A 21,109-nucleotide genomic window follows, 5' to 3' on the forward strand; every position below is an offset into this window, starting at 1 on the left:
AATTTTCTGAAATGCTTTAGAAATTACTAGTGTTAATATACCAGTATTAAATCAGTGCTACACAGTAATATAAATCAAATAATAAAATAGATTTTTTTTTTGATTTGGGTAAAAATACATTAAAAATACTTTAAAAAGAGCCTTAAAGATATCTATGGGTATTAACATGCCCCCTAGTAAAATAATTTAAATTCTGTTTTTTCATCTTAAATACATTAATATTTGTGTTGATAATTTTGATTTGCTGAAAAAAATCTGCCTCTCAATTTGTCTTCTGAACCCTCTCTAAAATAGAATCGGAATATCAATTAAATTATCAGTCTTATTATAAAGGATTGTATAGAAATTGGAAATAGGGTTTTTTTTTTTTTAACGTCTAAATGAAGTTCCCTGGAAAACATAGGTGCATCTCTTTCTCTTCCTAGATTTAAGTAGAAACTACAAAATACAGCAACTACTAACATTTATTTCACCTTCTAGGTAAAACTACCATTTAATGCACAACGAATAATTTCGCTCTCTCGAAATGATTTTCAATCCTTGTTGAAAATGCACAAGTTGACTCCAGAACAGCTGGATTGCATCCATGATATTCGGAGAAGAAGTAAAAACAGAATTGCTGCACAGCGCTGTCGCAAGAGAAAACTTGATTGTATACAGAATCTTGAGTCAGAAATTGAGAAGCTGGTAAGTATGCAAGTTTCTTCTTATTCTAATTCCAACAATTCATTCTTTCTTTTTTTTTTTTCAGACAGGAAATAGCTATTTCAATTCCTAAGTCAGATATAATGCTCAATTATACATTAATTTTAAAATTTACCAATTATCATTTTAAGAAAATTATATGACATTTTCAGAAAGCTTAGGAAATAAAAAACAATGAGGGTTTTCATAGACTATTTTACTTGAGTAAGTGTTCTGCATATTTAGCATGATATACAACCATATGTAAGTTGAGGACTATTTCTGTGTGCTTTTAAAAAAATGATTTATAGATTAAGGATAAATTTTACCATCTACCTAATTCTTGGTGGTTGAGTAAGGGTTAAAGATATTAATAAAGCACTTTAATCTCTTTGTGCTGTGTTTGGTGTCTATAAAAACTGATGTTCCAGTTGTTAGTTTTAATAACTAGTAACTTGTTTTGGTTGATACCAAAACAAACCAGCCAACTTGGATCTTTCATCTAAGGGAGAGAATTCACATGCTGGTATAAATAGAAAATTTTAAGATCTAATGAGATCCTAAGTGAGAAGAATGCTTACTTTATTGAATCTTATTTTCTCTTCCAGCATCAAAACACAAATTAACCCAAAAAGTAGATTAATTTCCACCCATGTTTTTCTGTACTCTAGTGGTTGATAGAAGGAAACATTGTATGAAAAAAGATAACTAATAGTGCAGGCCAGCTAAAGCTAAAAATAAGGTTAGAGACATCAGGGAAAAAGTGCCTAGAAGTAGTAAAAACATTCATTGAATGTTCGGTTTTGGGTCTTTGTTAATTATTGGTAAAAGTTTAAAATTGCGATTGTAGCAAATCTTTAAACATGAATGTTCCTAGCTATGAATAGTAAGTAAACAGCAACAATTTAGAAAAAAGACACTGCCTTTATATGCCTTCAGAAAAGTGGAAAAATAAAAATTTGTTATTTATATAGTATTGTGATATACTTTAGGCAAAAAGATGAAGATGTTTAACTATATAAAAAGATGAAGCAAACTGTATAAGGAGATGAAAAGGAAACCATATGTTTTACACATAGAGGCATGAGAGATATTAAAAAACCTATATGATATTGCTGAATGATTAGAGTTGTTAAGACCAAAGAAGAAAAGTGACAAATTCAGTAACATTTACCCAGTGCTCTTAGGGTGTGTATCCGTCCATACCTGTAAGCACTAGTGTCCTTTCTTATTATCCAACTTTGGATTAAACACTTACCTGCCTTTAGACAGAGTACAGCATTTTAGCTTTAGTTTTTATTCTGTACTGTAATGCAGAGATGCTTTCCAGACTGTTGGGTTGTATGGTGCTATTTGAAATCAACATTGAATGAACTTGCACTAGTACTACTCTACCTGCTTCTTTTAGTTTTGTCTCCCCCCTCAGCTAGTGATGATTTTTAGCTGCCAGTAGAATTTATATGGTTTTCTTCCTCCTAAAAACAAACAAAAATGAAAACAAAACAAAAAACCCCTTTGTATCGATTGAGTTTGTTTCATCAGTAACTTTTTTTAGACGTGTACTATGCAAATATGTTGGAGAGTAACTATTACCCTTTAGAACTAGTCTATTTCATGACTCATAGGTCTTATTTATATTTTTTGATTGCAGTCAGACGTTGGATTGCTGGACAGTTGATGTTTTTACTGAATTTCAGATATCTAGGATGAAGAGGTCTTGCGACTTTCTTTGGACTTCCTGCTCCCTCTGCCTTTGCTTCAACAGAGAGCAGTGGGAGATACAGTGGTTAAAAGTGTGGAATTCTGTGCCTGTCTGTGGCACTTTGTAACTCTGGGCAGGCCGTTCAGTTTCTCTGTCCCTCAGGTTTCTCCTCTTTACGATGGGATAATACTAATTCTTTATAGAGTGGGTATTTTTGAAGATTAAATGAATTAATACATCTAAGCACTTGGAAGAGTGCCTGGACATAGTAAGCACTCAATAAATATTACCTTTTTCTTCTTCTTCTTATTGCTATACTATTATTTATCAATTTTCAGTTTTCTCTCCCTTAATTGCTCCTTTCCTAATGTCTCTGCCTAAACTGTAAATTCTGGGTTTGGACCTCACCCTTATAGTGCCTCTCTCATTATGGAAAGGTTCCTTTCATATGGTCAGTGGAATAACTCTTGGATAATTTCCAAGAAAAGGGAATATTTGATTTTCCTGCAGTCCTTATGAAATAAGAAACCAGAGTGGTCAGTACCCTATTTACCTATTGTATTAATTTGGACTCTTTGGTTGCAAGAAACAGAAACCATCTGAAACATGAATTACTGAATTTGTTGTAAGAATTTATATGTGTCTCAATTAGAAGCCAAAGAATGGAGCCAGGCCTCCTAAATAGTGTAGAACAAGATAGTAGAAAACTGCCAGGAACCCAGAGAACCTTCTCTGGCTGTGTGTGCCACCAAGTGTGTATGGGAAGAGTGGCTACAGCACAGCTCAGGAATAGTTTCCCTCTCCTCCAGAGACCAGTCCAGGCAGAGCCTACAGTTCTAGTCAGTTCTAAATTCCCAAGGAGTTAGCCTGTTGGCCTGTTTCGGGTTCGGGTGTCCTCTTCTGTGACTAGAGAGCAGGGACAAACAGCAGAAACAGAAAACGTGGCTGCCAGGAGCTCACATCTGGGCAGGTAGAGCAGACAGCCCGACAGGGGTCTCATTACCCAGATGTGCGCCAGGCTGAACTCGGTCTCTTTCCTCTTCTAGAATATCTCCAGGGGAGACACAGTAAATTTTTTTTTTTTTAATCAGAATGATTTAATTTGTGTTTCAGCTTCCTTGAATTCTGCTCCGTCCTTCATACAGCTCTCAGTTCTAGTGATTTATACAGGCAAACTCCAGTTGCAAATTATAAGAGACATGTTATAAATTTCTGTCCTGCCGCAGATGTTTGTCTCAGATGAAAATAAGCAGAACATATGCTACTTATTAGCTAATTAGAATTACAAGCTGGCTGGCCCTTTTCCAGAAGTAAAAGAGTTTGATGCTTAAGATACTTATTACATTAAGAAGTTTACTTAGAACTTAGACCCTGGGTTTTTGGTGATACTATGGACCTTGTTGTCTTTTGTAGAGAGAGAGGTTACCCCCACGCTTCCATTACACATTCCTGTTTAGTAGTATGGAGAGTTAAGAATGTGGTAGAGTGGGACAGATTTTTTTTTTTTTTTTTTTTTTTTTATTGGGATGTCACTTTTTGGAAGCAGTAGACAAGCAGTGTTTCCCAGTCTTCATGGTCTGGGTGGAATTAGCAGACCTATTTAAGGGAAATTACATGTTTCATAATGAAACATCCATTTTAATATAGCCAATGATTGATTGAATTAAATATTAATAAATTCACAGTATGCCCATTTGGTATTAATATTCAAGTGAAGGGTCCCCTATTTTTGTAAGCTTTGGTCTTTGGCTATTGACTGTGAACTTTTTGTAGTTGGTCCTAAAAGTAATAGCCTAATACACTGTGGATGGATCAGCACATGAAAAAAAGTACTTGATTACAGTAAGGATAGGGATTCGAAAATATCTTTAGGGTGGGTCAGTAGGATAGTTGTCATGTGTAAAGGGTGCTTTTATAGTCTTTATGTGCTGGGAAAGCCAAAGGGAGACGTCAGTTCGAATTCAATAAATTAATGAGTTGTATTTCTCAACAAGAAGTTCTGTCAGAGTCAAAAACAAAACCTTTGAAGAAAAGGAAAGGTGTGTATTTATTTGGTTGATAAATCGATGACATTGACTTTTAATGTGTATTTTAAATTTGATAACATGTTAGAGGTTAGGCATTAATTCAGTATTGCTTTGACTCTAAGAATTTAAAATGCATAATCTATAAACCAAAAACATAACTTTTCTTTTTACCAATAAATATAAGATCTTGAACAAAGTTCAGAAATCATTCAACTTCTGTTATGTGTTTGACTTACAAGGCTCTTGTCTCTATAGGATTCTTTACAAGGTCCATGTTTATTCTTTTCTGTAAGATTAATTCAGAAGTTAGAAAATGTGTCTCTGATACCATTTTGGTCTGAAACAAAGGTAACCTTGAAATGAAACTTGCTTTTTTTTTTTTTTTTTTTTTCTTTTTGCGGTATGCGGGCCTCTCACTGTTGTGGCCTCTCCCGTTGCGGAGCACAGGCTCCGGACGCGCAGGCCCAGCGGCCATGGCTCACGGGCCCAGCCGCTCCGCGGCATATGGGATCCTCCCAGACCGGGACACGAACCCGTATCCCCTGCATCGGCAGGCGGACTCTCAACCACTGCGCCACCAGGGAGGCCCGAAACTTGCTTTTTAAAGAAAAAAAATTAAATTACCAAAATGTAATTTCTCTTAGAAGATATTAAATGTTGATTGATATCAACTTATAAGTGATCAGAAATCACAATATTCACAAAGCTCTGGAACTCAGGGTTGAGGTGTTCACACACCATTTTGTTTCATTTCCCTTGTCCATTATGACGGCGTAGGAGTAAAATGACCTCATCTGTCTTTAGTGTTTTGAATTTTGTTGTGAAGATTGTATTTTATTAAAAATAAACCTTTTCGGGCTTCCCTGGTGGCGCAGTGGTCGAGAGTCCGCCTGCTGACGCAGGGGACATGGGTTCGTGCCCCGGTCCGGGAGGATCCCACATGCCGCGGAGTGGCTGGGCCCGTGAGCCATGGCCCCTGAGCCTGCGTGTCTGGAGCCTGTGCTCTGCAACGGGAGAGGCTACAACAGTGAGAAGCCTGCATACCGCAAAAAAAAAAAAAACTTTTGTAGTCACATTTTACTGGCTGCTCTAGTCACGTGTGCATTGTCGTCTCCAAACCCTCCCATGGGTTTCTGGAAACAGCCCTCTGCCACTCTGTAAGGCCCTTTAGCAGCCTGTCTTGAAATGTGGTTTTACCATTGGCATCAGAGTTACCCGGGGGTGCCCCCTCAAAATGCACCTGCCTTAGCCCCATCCCAGACCTGTGGGAGGGGCCCAGGGACATGCATTTTATAAAAGTTTCCTGGGTAAATCTTTATTATGCACATTAAATTTTGAGAACCTACTGCACTAGCACACAAAAGTCAGTTGGAGGCTTTGGAGTCAAACAGCTGGAAACTCTGCCTGGCCACTGGTAGCTTTGTGGCCTGGAGAAATAATTTCACCTCCAATACCCAATTCCCTCATTGATAACATGGAGATAAGAATAGTACCTCCCTCAGGTGTGATGCGAGGATCTGATACCTTCAAGGATGGAAAGCTCTTTGTACTGCCCAGCATGTGTTCAGGGCTCAAGAAATATTAGTAGTTGTCTTTTCTATAAGCATCTACTGGTCACTCCATATTAAATGTACTGGGTACCAGGAAATCAAAGATCAATGAGACATAGTCCTTGTCAGTAAAATGCTTGTAGTGTCCTAGGGAGCCAGGTTTATGTGTTTTCATTTTTTTCTTGAGATTCATTTTCCTCCTCCCCATTCTAAAACTTTCAAGCTTTCAGAAAAGTTAAATGAATGGTACAATAAGCAACCCTATACTCCCTGGGTAGATTCAACAGTTATTGACATTTTGCCGCCTTGTTTCTGTGGGTCTTAGTCTCTGTCTCTCTGGCCAGGTGTGTGTCCCCCTGCTCTGCTTGGTTGGTCTATGGGTCTTTATCTCTCTCTCTGTCCCTCTTAGTCAGTTTTGGACTCTTTCTAACTGCAGTTGGGTGATCTTGGTCTCAGTGTCTTTCTGTCTCTATTGCTCTACTTTTATTTTCTGAATCATTTGAAACCTACCACATTATGACATTTCACCTGTAAACGCTTAAACATGAATCTTCTAGAAGTAGACATTTTTATATATCTTTATCACATATATTTACCAATATCTTTGTCACACCTGAGAAAATTAATAAATCTTAAACAATATATATAGTTCCTATTCAGATTACCCTAATTGTTCCCCAAACATATTTCATCTATATGCTATTTTTTCCTTTTCAAACTAGGATCCTATCCTCACATGATGCGTTTGGTTCTGTCTTTTTAGTCTCTTCATCTAGAACAAATAACTCCTTCTCGCCCCCTCCTTTATTTTTTTAATGACAGTAACTTTTTGAAGAGTCTAGGCCAGTGTTCTCATAAAATGTCTACTCTTAAAGTTTGTCTGATTGTTTCCCCTTGGTTTTATTTAACACCTTCCTTCACTCCTTGTATTTCACGTAAACTGTGAGTGTGAGTTCTTAGGTTGAGATTAAACGTTCGTCCTTGTGTCCTTCATACTGCGTCAGCTGGGGAGGCACAATGTCAGAGTGTCCCACCTGAGTGCATGGGAATTGCCAGATCATTTCCAATTTTTTTTTTTGCCTTTGTAATTGTTTAGTAATCTGTGGAGTGTTTATTAGGCACTTTACAAATATCCAGTTCCCCAACACTCCTATGCCCTTTGGTTTTAAGCATACTTTGATGGCCTTTACAATGGGTGTTGCAAAATCATGATTTTTCTAATTCTGTAATTGCACTTACGTTTATTGGTATTCCTCTATAAAAAGAACTTACCTTCCCTCCTGTTTCCCTCCCTCCTACCACAGCTCTTTAGTATCACTGTGGACTCATGGATTAATTTTTTTCTAATATAATTTCTTAGAACCCATAGTAGTCATCGGTCTTCTTGATGTTGACATTTTTTCAGACTTGCCTGGGGAGAGCCAGCCTCCTCTGCCAGGTGCTGTGTGCTTTTGACATGACCCCATTAGTGCTTCTGTGCCATTTAGAACAGCATGTCATAGGCTCACCTTGTACCTCTCTTGTTCAAAGATTTGGGAATCACCCCTTTCTCTAAAAATCCCTGGTTTCTTATAGCAGGTATTAGACTGTAGAAAGCATGCTTGCTGCGGGAGTGTTGCTTCTTCTGGGAAGTGTGTGTGTGTGTGTGTGTGTGTGTGTGTGTGTGTGTGTGTATGTAAAATCATGAGTGCATTCAGGATGTATATTATCCTTCAATAAATAAAAAGATGTTAGAAATTATGAGTTCATGCAGATATTTCTAGTCAAAATTTAGTAGTTTAGAACTTTTGTCTTTTTGCTTCGATTATATATATTTTTTAAAAAAAATAAATTTATTTATTTATTTTTAAATTTATTTATTTATTTTTGCTGTGTTGGGTCTTCGTTTCTGTGCGAGGGCTTTCTCTGGTTGTGGCAAGTGGGGGCCACTCTTCATCGCAGTGCATGGGCCTCTCACTATCGCGGCCTCTCGTTGCGAAGCACAGACTCCAGACGCGCAGGCTCAGTAGTTGTGGCTCACAGGCCTAGTTGCTCCGCGGCATGTGGGATCCTCCCAGACCAGGGCTCGAACCCGTGTCCCCTGCATTAGCAGGCAGATTCTCAACCACTGCGCCACCAGGGAAGCCCTATTTATTTATTTATTTATTTTTGGCTGCATTGGGTCTTCATTGCTGCACGCGGTCTTTCTCTAGTTGCAGTGCGCAGGCTTCTCATTTCAGTGACTTCTCTTGTTGTGGAGCACAGGCTCTAGGCATGCGGGCTTCGGTAGTTGTGGAACGCGGGCTCAGTAGTTGTGGCTCGCGGGCTCTAGAGCTCTGGCTCAGTAGTTGTGGCACATGGGCTTAGTTGCTCCGCGCCATGTGGGATCTTCACGGACCAGGGCTCGAACCCGTGTCCCCTGCATTGGCAGGCGGATTCTTAACCACTGCACACCAGGGCAGTCCCTGTATTTATTTATTTTTTTTTTTAAATCTTTTTTTTGCGGTATGCGGGCCTCTCACTGTTGTGGCCTCTCCCGTTGCGGAGCACAGGCTCCGGACGCGCAGGCTCAGCAGCCATGGCTCACGGGCTCAGCCACTCCACGGCATGTGGGATCTTCCCGGACCGAGGCACGAACCCGTGTCCCCTGCATCGGCAGGCAGACTCTGAACCACTGCGCCACCAGGGAAGCCCTCTGTATTTATATTTTATCTCTTTTCATTATAGGGAAAATCTTGGCTTCCAATTATATTAATATATTGACTATTTGATAAATACATATAAAATATGTCATAAAATTATAATGTCAATATTACTATCAATAATAAAGAGATTGAGTAAAATTTAAAATTTCTTTGCTTTTTCTTTGCCCTTAAATATATACCATATTACTGAAGTTTAAAATTTGAAATTATTCTAAGTAGTTCTTTATGTTAGCAATTTGATATACAATTAACTTAATTTGTTTCTATCTCTGTTTCTAGGATTTTCTCTTCACATTTTTTAAGTTTAATTTTTGAATATGTAAAACATCTGTATGGTTTAAAAGTTAAAACTATGTTTTAAAAAACTACTCCAAAGTCTTGATCCCATTTTCTCCCTATACCCTATTCATAGCTATTTCCTGTAGGCAACTATTACCATTAATCTCTAGGTTTTTTCCCTTGTGTTTCTTTTCTGAAAACGGGTTCATGTTTTGTATGTATTTTTTATTACCCTTTCTGCTACAGAGAAGTATTCTATATATACCATTCTGTATTCTACTGTTTTTGCTCAAGAAGTGATTTCCAGGAAATATTTTTCTTAGTTCACAGTGGTTGTCATTCTGCTTTAAAGCTCCATAGTACTCAGTTGTGGCTGTCTCTAGCACACACAGTTAATCCAAACCAGTTTCTTATTAGTGGACATTTGGGATGCCATAGTTAAGAACTTTGAACATTGTTTTCTCTAATGTTTGAGAAGATGTGTCTTCAGGATAGATTCCTAGAAGTAGGATTGTTGGATCAAGGGTAAATACATATGCAATTTTGTTAGATATTATTGAATTCCCTTCAGTAGCGGTTATGGCATTTTGCTTTCCCACCAGCAGTAATATGTGTGTCTGTGTGCCCACAGCCTCAGCGGAGAGTTTATTGTCAGCTTTTGTTTTTTTCCCAATCTGATTGTGAGAATTGATATCTCGTAGCTTTTATTTTTCTCTCATGAGTGAAACTGAGCACTTGTATTCATATTTTTAAGGCTCATTTTTATATTTCTATGAACTGTCTATTCAGAGGTTTTGCATCATAAGGGACTATTAGTCACCATTTTCTAGCAGTGAGTACCCTTTAATCTAAAGTAAATTGTCACTGTCACCTGGCTCTTTTGGTGCCAAATTCTTCCACTCCTTATCTTTACTGGGTGAGTTATATTTTGATTTTTTTTTTTACTTCTTATATTGAATGAATATTATACACTAGCTGTTGAAAATGTGGATTTGGATGTAAATTTGTTTTCTTCCCATAAAATGCAGAATACTACCAGGATTCATTTTTTAAAAATAGATCTGTGATTAAAGCCATAGCAGTTCACACTTATGATTTATAGAGTTGCATTATAAGAAAATTAAAGTATATTGAAGAAATAGGTAGCAGGACACTGGTAGTATGTTTGGGAGGTATCTTTAATAATGATATCATGAAGTTCTTAAGTTGAATTGCTTTAGTTAAACTGAGCGCTATTGAAGTAAATTTGTGTTTTAAAATGAGAGTGAAATGGAAAAATCAGCTAATTGCCTGGAAACTTATCCATGTAGGAGTTAGCTCAAAGTATGGAGGAACAGAAAGGGAACATTTAATTTCTAGAAATAATCATGGTAGAGTCTCTGGGTTGTACCTATTGGTTTTAATTGTTGTAAAGAAGCAAGCCATCTTGTATGGGACGTACTTATAGTCCTGTCAGCCTTTATTTAGTGAGGTAATAGTGAGAATATTTAAGGTTGTATTGATATTTATCAAAAGATATGGAAGTTATAAAATATTTGTCATCTTCATAGTATGTGTAGGTCAAGTAGTAGTTCTAATTTCTGGGAGGAAGGTCAAATATTCATTATTTTCCTTAACCATATTTAATTTATAAAACCAGCCAACAGTTGAAATTTTGTCTGTTGCTGTTTAGAACAGAGATTTATCTTAACTTTGATAGAGGAGTCAATGGCTGATATTGTTATGACTAAGGAAAAAGGTTTCTTATTTTCTTCTGAAAGTTTTGTTTCCATACTCATTTGGATTGGCTTCTGAAGGGCCATAAGGAGAAGGGGGTGCTGATTGCTTTAAATGTGTTCTTTCTCTGGCCATGTGGTAGGCACTGTTCTCTCCCTGTAGGCACCAGCAGACTCATTTTTATCAGAAGGCTACAACTGACAAACCTACTGTAAGAAAAAATGTACTTCTTGAACATTGATCTTGCTTTTATTTATTTTATAAATATATTTTTTTCTTGGCATATACCTATGTTTTCAAACCACAACAAATTGGAGAATACCTTGCAATATAAAAATTTAGTGTTTTGTATTCATTGCAGATTTTCTCAAATTATTAGATGGCCTTGAAATATTTAAAAACTAACTACCAATAGTTGGAGTCACACACAGTTTTGTAGAAAAACTTTTACATAAAACCACAACAGTACTTTTGTGCAAAGCAGATTTCTTTTTAACCTTTTAGCTATTTTTGTCCCAGAAAGACATCTATTTAAAGGTTGACCATTGTAGATGATTACTATGAAATAACCTGTCTAAATGTTAACTGGCAACATTTAACAGCTCAGCTCTCTTGAAGCTGCCAGTGAGCAGAAGGCCAAGAGAGTTGTCATAAATTTCACAAGAGAAATCTTTGACCCTCTATCAATATTTATTTACTCTTACCTTATAAACAGCTTGATTATTTGGTTTTCTAGCTCATACTAGATTAGGAGCAATGCAGTGGTAGAGTAGGAAGGATGAGGTGGGGCAATGATAGAAAAAAGACACACCGTCAGCAGCAACTAGTGATGGTGGACAGAACGACTGGAACCAGGAAAACTTGAACAAAATTCCATGGTTGACTTTCCTGTAGGGATAAACATTTAAATGAAAATAATAACAACACCAGTAGTAATAATAATTAACAAACACAAGTCCCCTCCCCTTCTCCTTTCTTCACACTTTAGTAGCTCACCCACTAGCTTTCTGACTCTGGGCATATTAAACTCTGAATCCCATCTATAAAATGGGTTTGATATTACTGAAATCAACAGAGTCATTGTGAGGATTACGTAGCTGAGGTTACGTATTTCAAAACATTCAGCACAATATCTGGCACAAAGTAAATGTCCAACTAATGTCTGTCATTATTAGAATCTCGCAGGAGTTATGATCACTGTGCTTGTACTTTTTTTGGTTGCATTCCATCCAAAAAGTTCACAATCATTTACTTGCAATCCACAAATCCAAAAAGCTCTGAAAATCATGTAAGTTTGTCACAAACTATCTTGGCCAAAAAACTGACACAAGCTGACAGGGTATGTAGAGTCTATATTTAACCTACTTTGTGCATGGATACTTTCATGTGTTTTATTTAGAAATGTGAAGACATTTGATAGTGGGGTGCTACCTCAGACCCTGCTAGAGGAATTGTGTGTGCATCTGTATTTTCTTTCTAAAATCTGAAAAATTCTGAATCCCAAGATACATGTAGGCCTAAGAGTTTTGGATGGGGGCTTATGGACCTGAGATATTAAATATATTTTTGAATTGAATTGACAGGAAAAATTCCCCATGATCTTATATAATGAGAAGACACTGTGGATATCAAAGTTTGCTCACCTTAGGAATGTTGATTGAGCTCATAAACACAATTCACTGTATTCTCTTTCTCACCCTCACAGCAAAACGAAAAGGAGAGCTTGTTGAAGGAAAGGGATCACATTTTGTCCACTCTGGGCGAGACAAAGCAGAACCTAACTGGACTTTGCCAGCAAGTCTGTAAAGAAGCAGCTCTAAGTCAAGAACAAATACAGATACTCGCCAAGTACTCGGCCTCCGATTGCCCACTTTCCTTTTTAATTTCTGACAAAGGAAAGAGTACTCCCGATGGTGAGCTCACGTTACCATCGCTTTTGAGTTTGCCTGAAGGGCCTGCAGCTGGGCCGCCTGCTGGGGAGCAGAGCCCTCGCTATCCCAGTGCCAAGGGTGGTGAGGCGGGTGGTGCCTGGGGCCCGGAGTCCCGGGCAGCTGCCAGCGCCCCCTCGGAGCAGGCTGGGCCCGGGGAGCAGTGTCGCCAGAGTGGTGGCATCTCGGATTTCTGTCAGCAGATGACCGACAAATGTACTACTGATGAGTAAACTTGCTTCCACTTCCTTCAGACCGTCTTATTTTCTACTGAAGTTTTGACATTGTCTTGGAAGCCTGGCATAGCCGTAGCCATCTGTCTCTTAACAATATCGTTTTTCTCCCCTTGTAGTTTGCTGTTAAGGGAATTCCTCTGAAGTCAACCCTTGACTTTTCCTTGATTTCCACAGGAGATGCAGAAATGACTTGCCTCCTGGATACCGAAAAATCATATGTGGAAATGTAGTAAGGCTTTGAGAACTCACATGTTTTAAAGAGTAATAACTATTAGTAATGACTCTTCCCAGTATTAAAAATAAATAAGAAAATGAAAACTGTAGCGTATCAAACAACATTTAAACACCTTGAAACGTCGGCAGATAGTTCTTACTATCAAGAAGTAGCCTGCCAAAGTTTAATAATCCGACCTTCTTACAACATACTGGTTTAAAAGAAAATTTCTCCCCAAGTAACGCTGATAGGGTTCAGTGCTACTGAGAAGTAGGGTGTCAGCTCCTTGGAAACATTGGTGTAGAACTGCGGCGTGAACACATGACGTAATCGTCTTGCCTGAATCCCGGCACTTTGCTCTTCAGCTCCTGTTAAAACCGGAGATTGGTTGGCCTGCACTGTGAGTCCTGAGCTACGCTGGGAATGGTTAGGAAACGGGCAGTTGGTGGGCTAAGGCAGAGGCTTCTGCTGCTCCTCAGTGTCGGCTCTCAAGGAGTTCTGGCTGCGTCAGCAGTAGATAAGTGTCATTTCCCTCTTTTCTCTTTTCAGTCTCTTCCACATCTGAGTCCATCATGATCTTTCTGTTTCCTGACATTCTTGTCACTTTGGAAGAAGAAATAAGACTCAGGATACAGTGGCATGAGCTCATGTGTTGGTAGCATTGTCTTAGCCTCCCTAGAATCGTGGAGAGCTCCCCAGATACAAGGCTGTCGGCCTTCCCACCATAAGTCACCCATGCAAGGAAACCAGATATCGTGGGGTAAGAAGATTGCCTACATTGATCAGGAGTGGCAGTTCATTTTCCATCCTATTTTTTGAAGTCCTATGATTTCTTTGTAAAAAGCATTATGATAGAAAAAAATGTATCTACAGCAACCATGCAGGTTTGTGAAATAGGATGAAACTTGATCTTGTTCCATTGTGGGTTTGAATTTGGAAGCCAGATTTAATCTTGTTCTCTTCCCCAAATCTAGTATATAAGGGCACACAAATCATTTTGGACTTGGGCATTTTAAAATCAGTCTTTGTGTTTATTCAATCCTGTTTTACAATAGTGTTTTGATCATCTGAGCCCCTACCCCATAACATTTTACCATGGTTCTTAGCCATTCTGCTGTTGTTATAGTCTTGTTTGGGAGTCACACGAAAGCTATGAACCTCTCAATGACGAAAACAAAATTTCATATTCACATTCACAGAAACATTTGCAGAATCCAGTTTGAAAGGGTACAGAGAGTGATTTTTAGTGTTTGGATTAGAAAGTACTTCATTTCACCAATGTGAGACACCTGAGAGGAGACTTTTGTAGATTGCATCCTGAGGCTAGTGAAGGGCTTGTGTAGCTGATGTGGGAGACCGTCACCTGCCGTGTAGGAATGAGTCGCAAGCCAGTAGGCCTCTGCTGTGAGGGGATGTGGGGACCAGACTTCATATTTCAGAGCAATTTGTCAAATGTTACCCTTTTTCATGGGGGCGGGTGGCGTTGGGAAGATACTGCTAGTATCTTCAGTGGTTTGTATGTTATCTCTGTTATCAGCTTAGTTGTTGTAAGAGAAAACTGGTTGGGCCTTGTTTATTTTCTAGAGGCTTTTATAAGTACACTCAAGAATTTGTCAGGGAGAATGATAATTCAATGGTAATGCATCCCGTACTACAAAAGAATGATATGTGTACGTGTTTGTGTGTATATATATATACCCCCATGTAGCTATTTCTTTGATACTTGTAATTTTAAATTTTAACTTCAAAATATAAAATAATATAAAACCTTTTCTGGTTTACAAAATGCAAAATCTTATACAAGCCAATGGACTCCTTGATTTCCTACCTCAGTGTACACTCAACTGTTTGTCACATCAGTTTGTGTATGTGCAAATGTCAATCTTTTGCTTTAATTGCTACTGTAAATAACTGCTTTGAAAGATTACTTTCTATTTTATAAACCTAGTTGTCTCCAGAGTTTAAATACGATTTTTAGGGCACTTGGTTTAAATTTCTCTCTACATATAAACAGTTTAGCATTAAGGGTTTATTTTAATGATATTCTGATTATTGGCCAAGTGTAATGTTTCATAAAATATAGCATTACTTTTAATAGCCAGCATGTAATACAAGTAACTACACTACCTCATACCTATATCATTTTCAAGTTGTAATCCAGAGGGACAGATAGATAAAAAATTTTTTATCTTTGTCTTTTGGCCATAAAGTGGGGAAGTTTTTATATATTGCATAGCATTACGCATTTATGCCTATTTTAACATTAACTTCTAAAGAAGTTTTTTCTAAGAAAATTTGTTTTAAGTTCATTTTTTTTTGAGGCTGCCGAAGACAAATGACAGGATTATGTGTATACAGTGTATATCTTTTCCTTCATGCAGAATTTTGGCAAAGTGTTTTTCAGTTTGTATATTGCATATTTACATGATCATTGTTCCTTATTTTATGAGTTAGCCTTCTCACTGCTTGATGATTTTTAAAAAGCTGTTAGGTCTAACTTGATAAAATAACCATACCTTAAAATTTTTTTCATTATTTGAATCCTGCAGCTATAGCAAATATTTTGTCGTTAAGTTGTTATATTGAAAACAAATATGGATATAAATTTAAGTTCTCCATCTGTACATTTTATAACATAAGTTGCTATAGCTTAATGCTTAACTAATTTAAAATAAGGAATCAAATATATTTGGTGCAGTAGACGATACAGGTTGCATGTGGACACTCAGCCACATTAACAACTTGGAAAAAAAATCAAAAAATGGCAATGTTATAATGAATTCTCAGGTGAACTTTTTTCAGTTATGAAACATCTATTTTGAATCTGTAAATATTTTAACTGTTTTATTAAGGCATGTAATAAACTATTCTTTGAAACTTGTTGGGCAGAATGAAATTTCAAAGCCGTAATGGCAAAGATGGCATACTGATTGTAAAATAAACAGAAATAATAACGGCTATTGATTTTTTTGTATCTTTCATAATATAATTTTCTAACAATGCAATGAAACCACTAAATTAATATATCCATATCTGTTAAGATCATGTTTCATTAAAAGTGAACTTTCATAGTATTTAATTTACATTTTCTTCCTAATGTGCTTATCCAAATGTAGCAAAGCTAGAAATGTTAAATGTTGGTAATAAAATGACAGTTCAATAAAATTCTCTGAAATTGCTTCTGATTGACTAGAGTTGTACATTCCATTTCCATTTTTTCATCTCTCATAATGAGTCTACTAATTTTGGTCTTTTGATCAATAAACAGTATGACTCTGGCATTTGTATGAGAGAGTCTTTCATTAGTTGATTATCATGCCTGAAAAGAAAGTTCCCAGCAGTCGGGTGTTCAAAGAAGCACAGATTTTAGTCTTGCTTCTGATTTAATTTTAGTCTTTGGCTAGAGCTGTAGGGTTTTGTAAGGGGTAGTATCTCTTTCAGTCCTCAGTTTTAAAAAACTTATCTGTGGAGTCAATTCTACCATGTTACATTCAACTTCTAACCAGGCCATTGTAATCAAGCTTCGAGCAGCTGCCCAGAGCTGTCTGCATCCAGATCAGGGTCTTCTGATCCAATAATTGTGAGTCTCATCTGGGGGTGATATTGCATCCTGCGTGGAGGCTTAATTTTGGCCTTATGCATTGATCGTTTCTGGGGGAGAGACTTCACCATTGCATAGTGCCTTCATTTACATTTCCCCTTGCAGTGGTATTTCTGGCACCCAGGACAGATTGAGTGAGGGCTCCCTCTAGGGGCTCCGGGGCCGCACTCCTGTGTGAACAAGGATTTTCAGGCCTGAGCCTCAGTGATGTGTAGGCTGCCCCTTGCAAAGCAATGTTTAGACCTAAGAAAGCTGCCTCCCAGGGATAATTTTTCCTTCACGTGGACTTAAGCAATCCAGAGGCAACTAAAGACAAGCCACGTGGATCCAAAGCTGGTCCCTCTGCATTCCCTCCTTGGGCCTGCATGCAGAATGGAATTTGGGGCAGTAAGTGCAGTGTGGGTGACACTGGCCTGGCACTACCAGTTAACAGCTAGAACCATACCACTACTCTCTAGGGCATTGGGACCCAGAGGCCTTGAAAAGAGCAGCAAAGCAACACATATTCTTCCCAGTTATGCCTAACAGCGCTGTGGAGTCCTTTTCCCTGGAAACTCAGCAGTGGCGCCTTGAGGCTACCTGCCTGGGCTGAAGGCTGGCTGCTGCTGGGCTTTTGCTTGTAAGGCTGCAGTGCTGCAGCTGTTTGGAGAGGAACCCACAGGCCTGCAGCCTGCAAGTTAATTTATGCCACGTTGCTCCCATTTTCCAAGGCCTCTTGCACTCCACCGGAGTGTGTGTGTGAGGGTGTTTCTGCCAACTGAATTTAAGTTCATAGGCGGTGATTCTGGCAAGTGGGCATTGACTGGAATCAGGAAAACTGACGCAAGGAATCTATGCGGGCCACTGAGCGTCTACCACGGCCTTTGGGTACACTGGGTTCTGTGTTCTGGGCATGTGACTTTTCCTGGGATAACTGCTCTGATGGTTGGATGTTGGCTCGTTTTCAAACCAGGTGGCACTGTGGCAAAGTACTGTGATAATGTTGTGTGTATCCTTATTACCTGAGTCACTTTAGGCTCTTGGCATGGAGCCATTACTTCTGAGTCCCTGAAGGAATGCCGTTAACCCTGTGAGGGGCAACCCACACCTCTGCTGAGGCTTTAGCGCCTGTGGCTTAAAGATGCCCACTCAGCCTTTTCAAAAGCCCAAGAAGGGCAGTTGGGACTCCACAGAAAGTCACGTTTTATGAGTAAAATACCATAAGCCACAATGACCCTCCAGGTTCAAAAGGCTCACGGACTGGATTAAAACCTCTCACCTAGGCTACCTGTGCTATTGTGAAAACCCACTGGGCCTAGTCCAAGCCTCCAGGCAACAGCAAAGTTAAAATTCCCTGGCTTCCAGTGTGTACCATGGGGCCACGAGGTTCCAGATCACATGTATACTTCACTACCAAATTCTGTTCTGGTTTTGATTTCTCAGTATCTCTAAACACTGCCCCCCCCCCAACCCCCTGCCCTGCTCCTCTGGGTTTCCAGAGGAGCATTTCATATTCCCTTCCTGGGTTGTGAGCAATTAGAGAAATAAAATGAAGGAATGGTGGGTGGAAAACCAAAATAAAACCTCAGTAAAGAGTAGTCAAACGAGTAGCTTAGGAAGCCTGATGTGAACTCCAGAATGAGGCACGTTTATGGTATCAGTTTGTTTCCTGTTGGAGGGAATTAACGTTTCCCTACTCCTGGTTTCCGTGAAGAGGGATTTTCCTCTAAGCAGCACCACACCACCTATGCTGCCTCTACTCTTATCAGCATGGTGGCAGGGATGAGTACAAGTGGTGTTACAGGTGTCTCCCAAGAGGGAGAAGGGCCATGCCGAGTGGAGAACAGCCAGTTATTTTTTCCCAAATTCATCAATCAGCTCCCACCTCTCCAGGGACAGAGTGAGTAGAGAGATTAAGGGAGGATCTCCCAGAAGCCAGAGCGTAGGAGGTTAAGGGGAAAATGTGGAGAGGAATTACATGGAGGCAGTGAATCCGGGCTTTGGAAAGCTTACAAGGAGAGAAACAGCAAGGTATTCAAAAGAGAAGCAGGCTGCCATGAGGTCATGAACCCAGCCTTCCCAGCCTCCCACTCTGCCCCTAGTGGGAACATAGGTTCAGGTTTAAAAACCAAGTATTATATGGGGATATATGTATATGTATAGCTGATTCTCTTTGTTACACAGCAGAAACTAACACAACATTGTAAAGCAATTATACTCCAATAAAGATGTTAAAAAAATAAAATAAAATAAAAACAAAGTATTACCTTGTGCTTAAGCCCAAACACTTCTTTTTCCTCTCCTTCACCTCTGTTATTTGCACAGTTCTAGAAGTTGAAAAGAGAATGGAAAACATTTAAAAAATTGATGATCGCATATTTCTTTTTCATTTAAAAATAACTGTCTTTTCAGCAGACAGTGTTTTCCTTCTCCCCGCTTAGTTTACACTTACTCACTGTCCAGAAAGCCAGCTGTTTTCTAAACAGTTAATTTCCTTCTTTGAGGAGACTAGACCTTAATAATTTTCTAGATACCGTCTTGTTAAGCAAGTTTCTGGTGTGGTATTAATCTCTTGCGAGGAAATCCTGTGAAAAATACCCAGAGCACTATTAAATATGGAAATATCCACTCTAATTTAATCTTCCTAAAGTAATACCTCTTTGATCCATCTCAGAAACTTAGAGTCTTTTTGCTTTAGACTATTAATTTCAAAGAATTTTCCTCTGTGAAATAAGTATATTCTGTTTTGCTTGCTTTGATTTAAATGATAACCTTAAATGAACAGGACCAGTACTAGTACCTTTAAAATAAATTTTTCCAAAAAAAATAACTTTTTAAACACTGTGTTTTGGGCTTGTCAGAGATTTTTATCTGTGTTTTTAGAAGACCTCACCTACTGTGCTCAACACCTGATATTTGAGATGTCTGTTGTGGGAAATTGTGGAAAATTTAACCGGCCAAGAAGTCTTCCATACCATTCCTAGAAATCTGGGTATCTGCTCAGACAGCCCTGTTTCAGCCAACCAGATAAATGAGTAGCCTCTGGGAGGGGAGCTTGATGTGGAATCAAGGATGGGGTTTGAAGCTTACAAGAATGAGGAGTGGAGCCCATATAAGTTAAGGAGATCAAGCTGCTAAGATAAGCAAGAGAATTTGGCTAGTCCAAGCACTTCATAGACTGGCCTTGTGTTCACTAGGGTCTGGGAGAGCCGACAGCTGCAAACATACTTTAAATAGGCTAAAAAATGAAGTATGCACTTAAGGACTAAAGGAATTGCACAAGTTAGGCAATGACTCAGGCACAAATCCAGGCCTTTTCAGAAAGAGGACAATGGGGACGAATAGAAAGATTATGGACCTGGAGTTAAGACACATAGTTTTGAAGCCTGGTTTTGACACTTCATCACTGAACAGCCATAGGAAATTGCGCTTCATTTCTCCCATAGTTTCCTTATCTGTGCGTCTTCTGGCCCTTGAGATCAAAGTCAGATTGACTCCAACTCATTCACACCCTATGGAAGTCCTCATCAGCTATTCAACACATATTTATTAAATGCTCTCCCTAAATTGGGAAGGAGGGGTGGATTTCTCGAGAGTGAGCGTGGGTATTTGTGGTTGAATTGGCTTAGAGTCTCATGGTCACCCTGTCTTAGGCACCTGCTTCCAACCAAATAGTTCAGCTTATCTTTTCTTGTGCTGCATTTTACACATTGTTGATGGAGCCATTAAACTCAATAACTCCCTTTAATTTCACCCAAATGAATAAATAAGCAGGTAAGTAAGCAAACAAACAAATAAAATACCTCTTGGCTAGGGGATTAAGGGGTACAAACTATTATGTGTCAAATAAGCTACAAGGATATATTGTACAATACAGGGACTATAGCCAGTATTTTATAATAACTGTAAATGGAGTATAACCTTTAAAAATTGTGAATCACTCTATTGTACACCTGTAGCATATAATATTGCACACCAACTATACTTCAATAAAAAAATTACCTCTAGCACTAGACTTGTATGGGTAGAGTAGGCTTTATTGAAAAATTGGGAAATATATTTACTTCACAGCAATACAGACAGCTTCAATGTGAACGCTGTGAGATAGCTCTGTCTTGAGGTCTTCCCCACCACTGGGAGATTTTCACAGCCTGCCCAACCTCCTGTTGGGTCTCAGCCTCATGCCACCCCTGGCTCCCCTCTCTTTCCTTCTCTTCCTGATTGCCCTGGGGAGCCCCCATTCAGCTCTCTCCAGTCTCAGCCTCTGAGGATGGCTTTGGACCATCTCCACTTACAAAACCACACAAGGGCTCAGCAGAACAGAGGGCATTTCATGGAGCGGGATCTGTCTCGTCTAGAGGGCAGCTCATTCATACACCCGACAAAATCCTAGTAAGCTCCGGCAGGAACGACTAAACATTGTTCTGGGCTCCAGGGATCCATTAAAGAAAGATGAAAACCTCTGTCCTCACTGAGTTTACATTCTAGTCCAGATAGATGGACAGTAAG

The 21,109-nt window shown here is 38.9% G+C and overlaps 1 protein-coding gene across 3 annotated transcripts in view; it reads left to right on the forward strand.

Moving 5' to 3' along the window:
- The window catches only part of BACH1 (BTB domain and CNC homolog 1), a 47,025-nt gene extending 31,041 nt beyond the window's left edge, over nucleotides 1-15,984 (forward strand). For all 3 annotated transcript variants that reach the window (XM_082625527.1, XM_082625529.1, XM_082625528.1), the window contains exons 4-5: nucleotides 481-687; nucleotides 12,348-15,984. In XM_082625527.1, the coding sequence (XP_082481653.1) occupies nucleotides 481-687; nucleotides 12,348-12,803 (663 nt within the window). In that variant the 3' untranslated portion in view covers nucleotides 12,804-15,984. The remainder of the gene's footprint in view (nucleotides 1-480; nucleotides 688-12,347) is intronic.
- The last annotated feature ends 5,125 nt before the right edge of the window (nucleotides 15,985-21,109 follow it).

The sequence above is a fragment of the Mesoplodon mirus genome (assembly GCF_964341445.2).
Source record: "Mesoplodon mirus genome assembly, chromosome: 6".
In the NCBI taxonomy this organism is placed as follows: Eukaryota; Metazoa; Chordata; class Mammalia; order Artiodactyla; family Ziphiidae; genus Mesoplodon; species Mesoplodon mirus.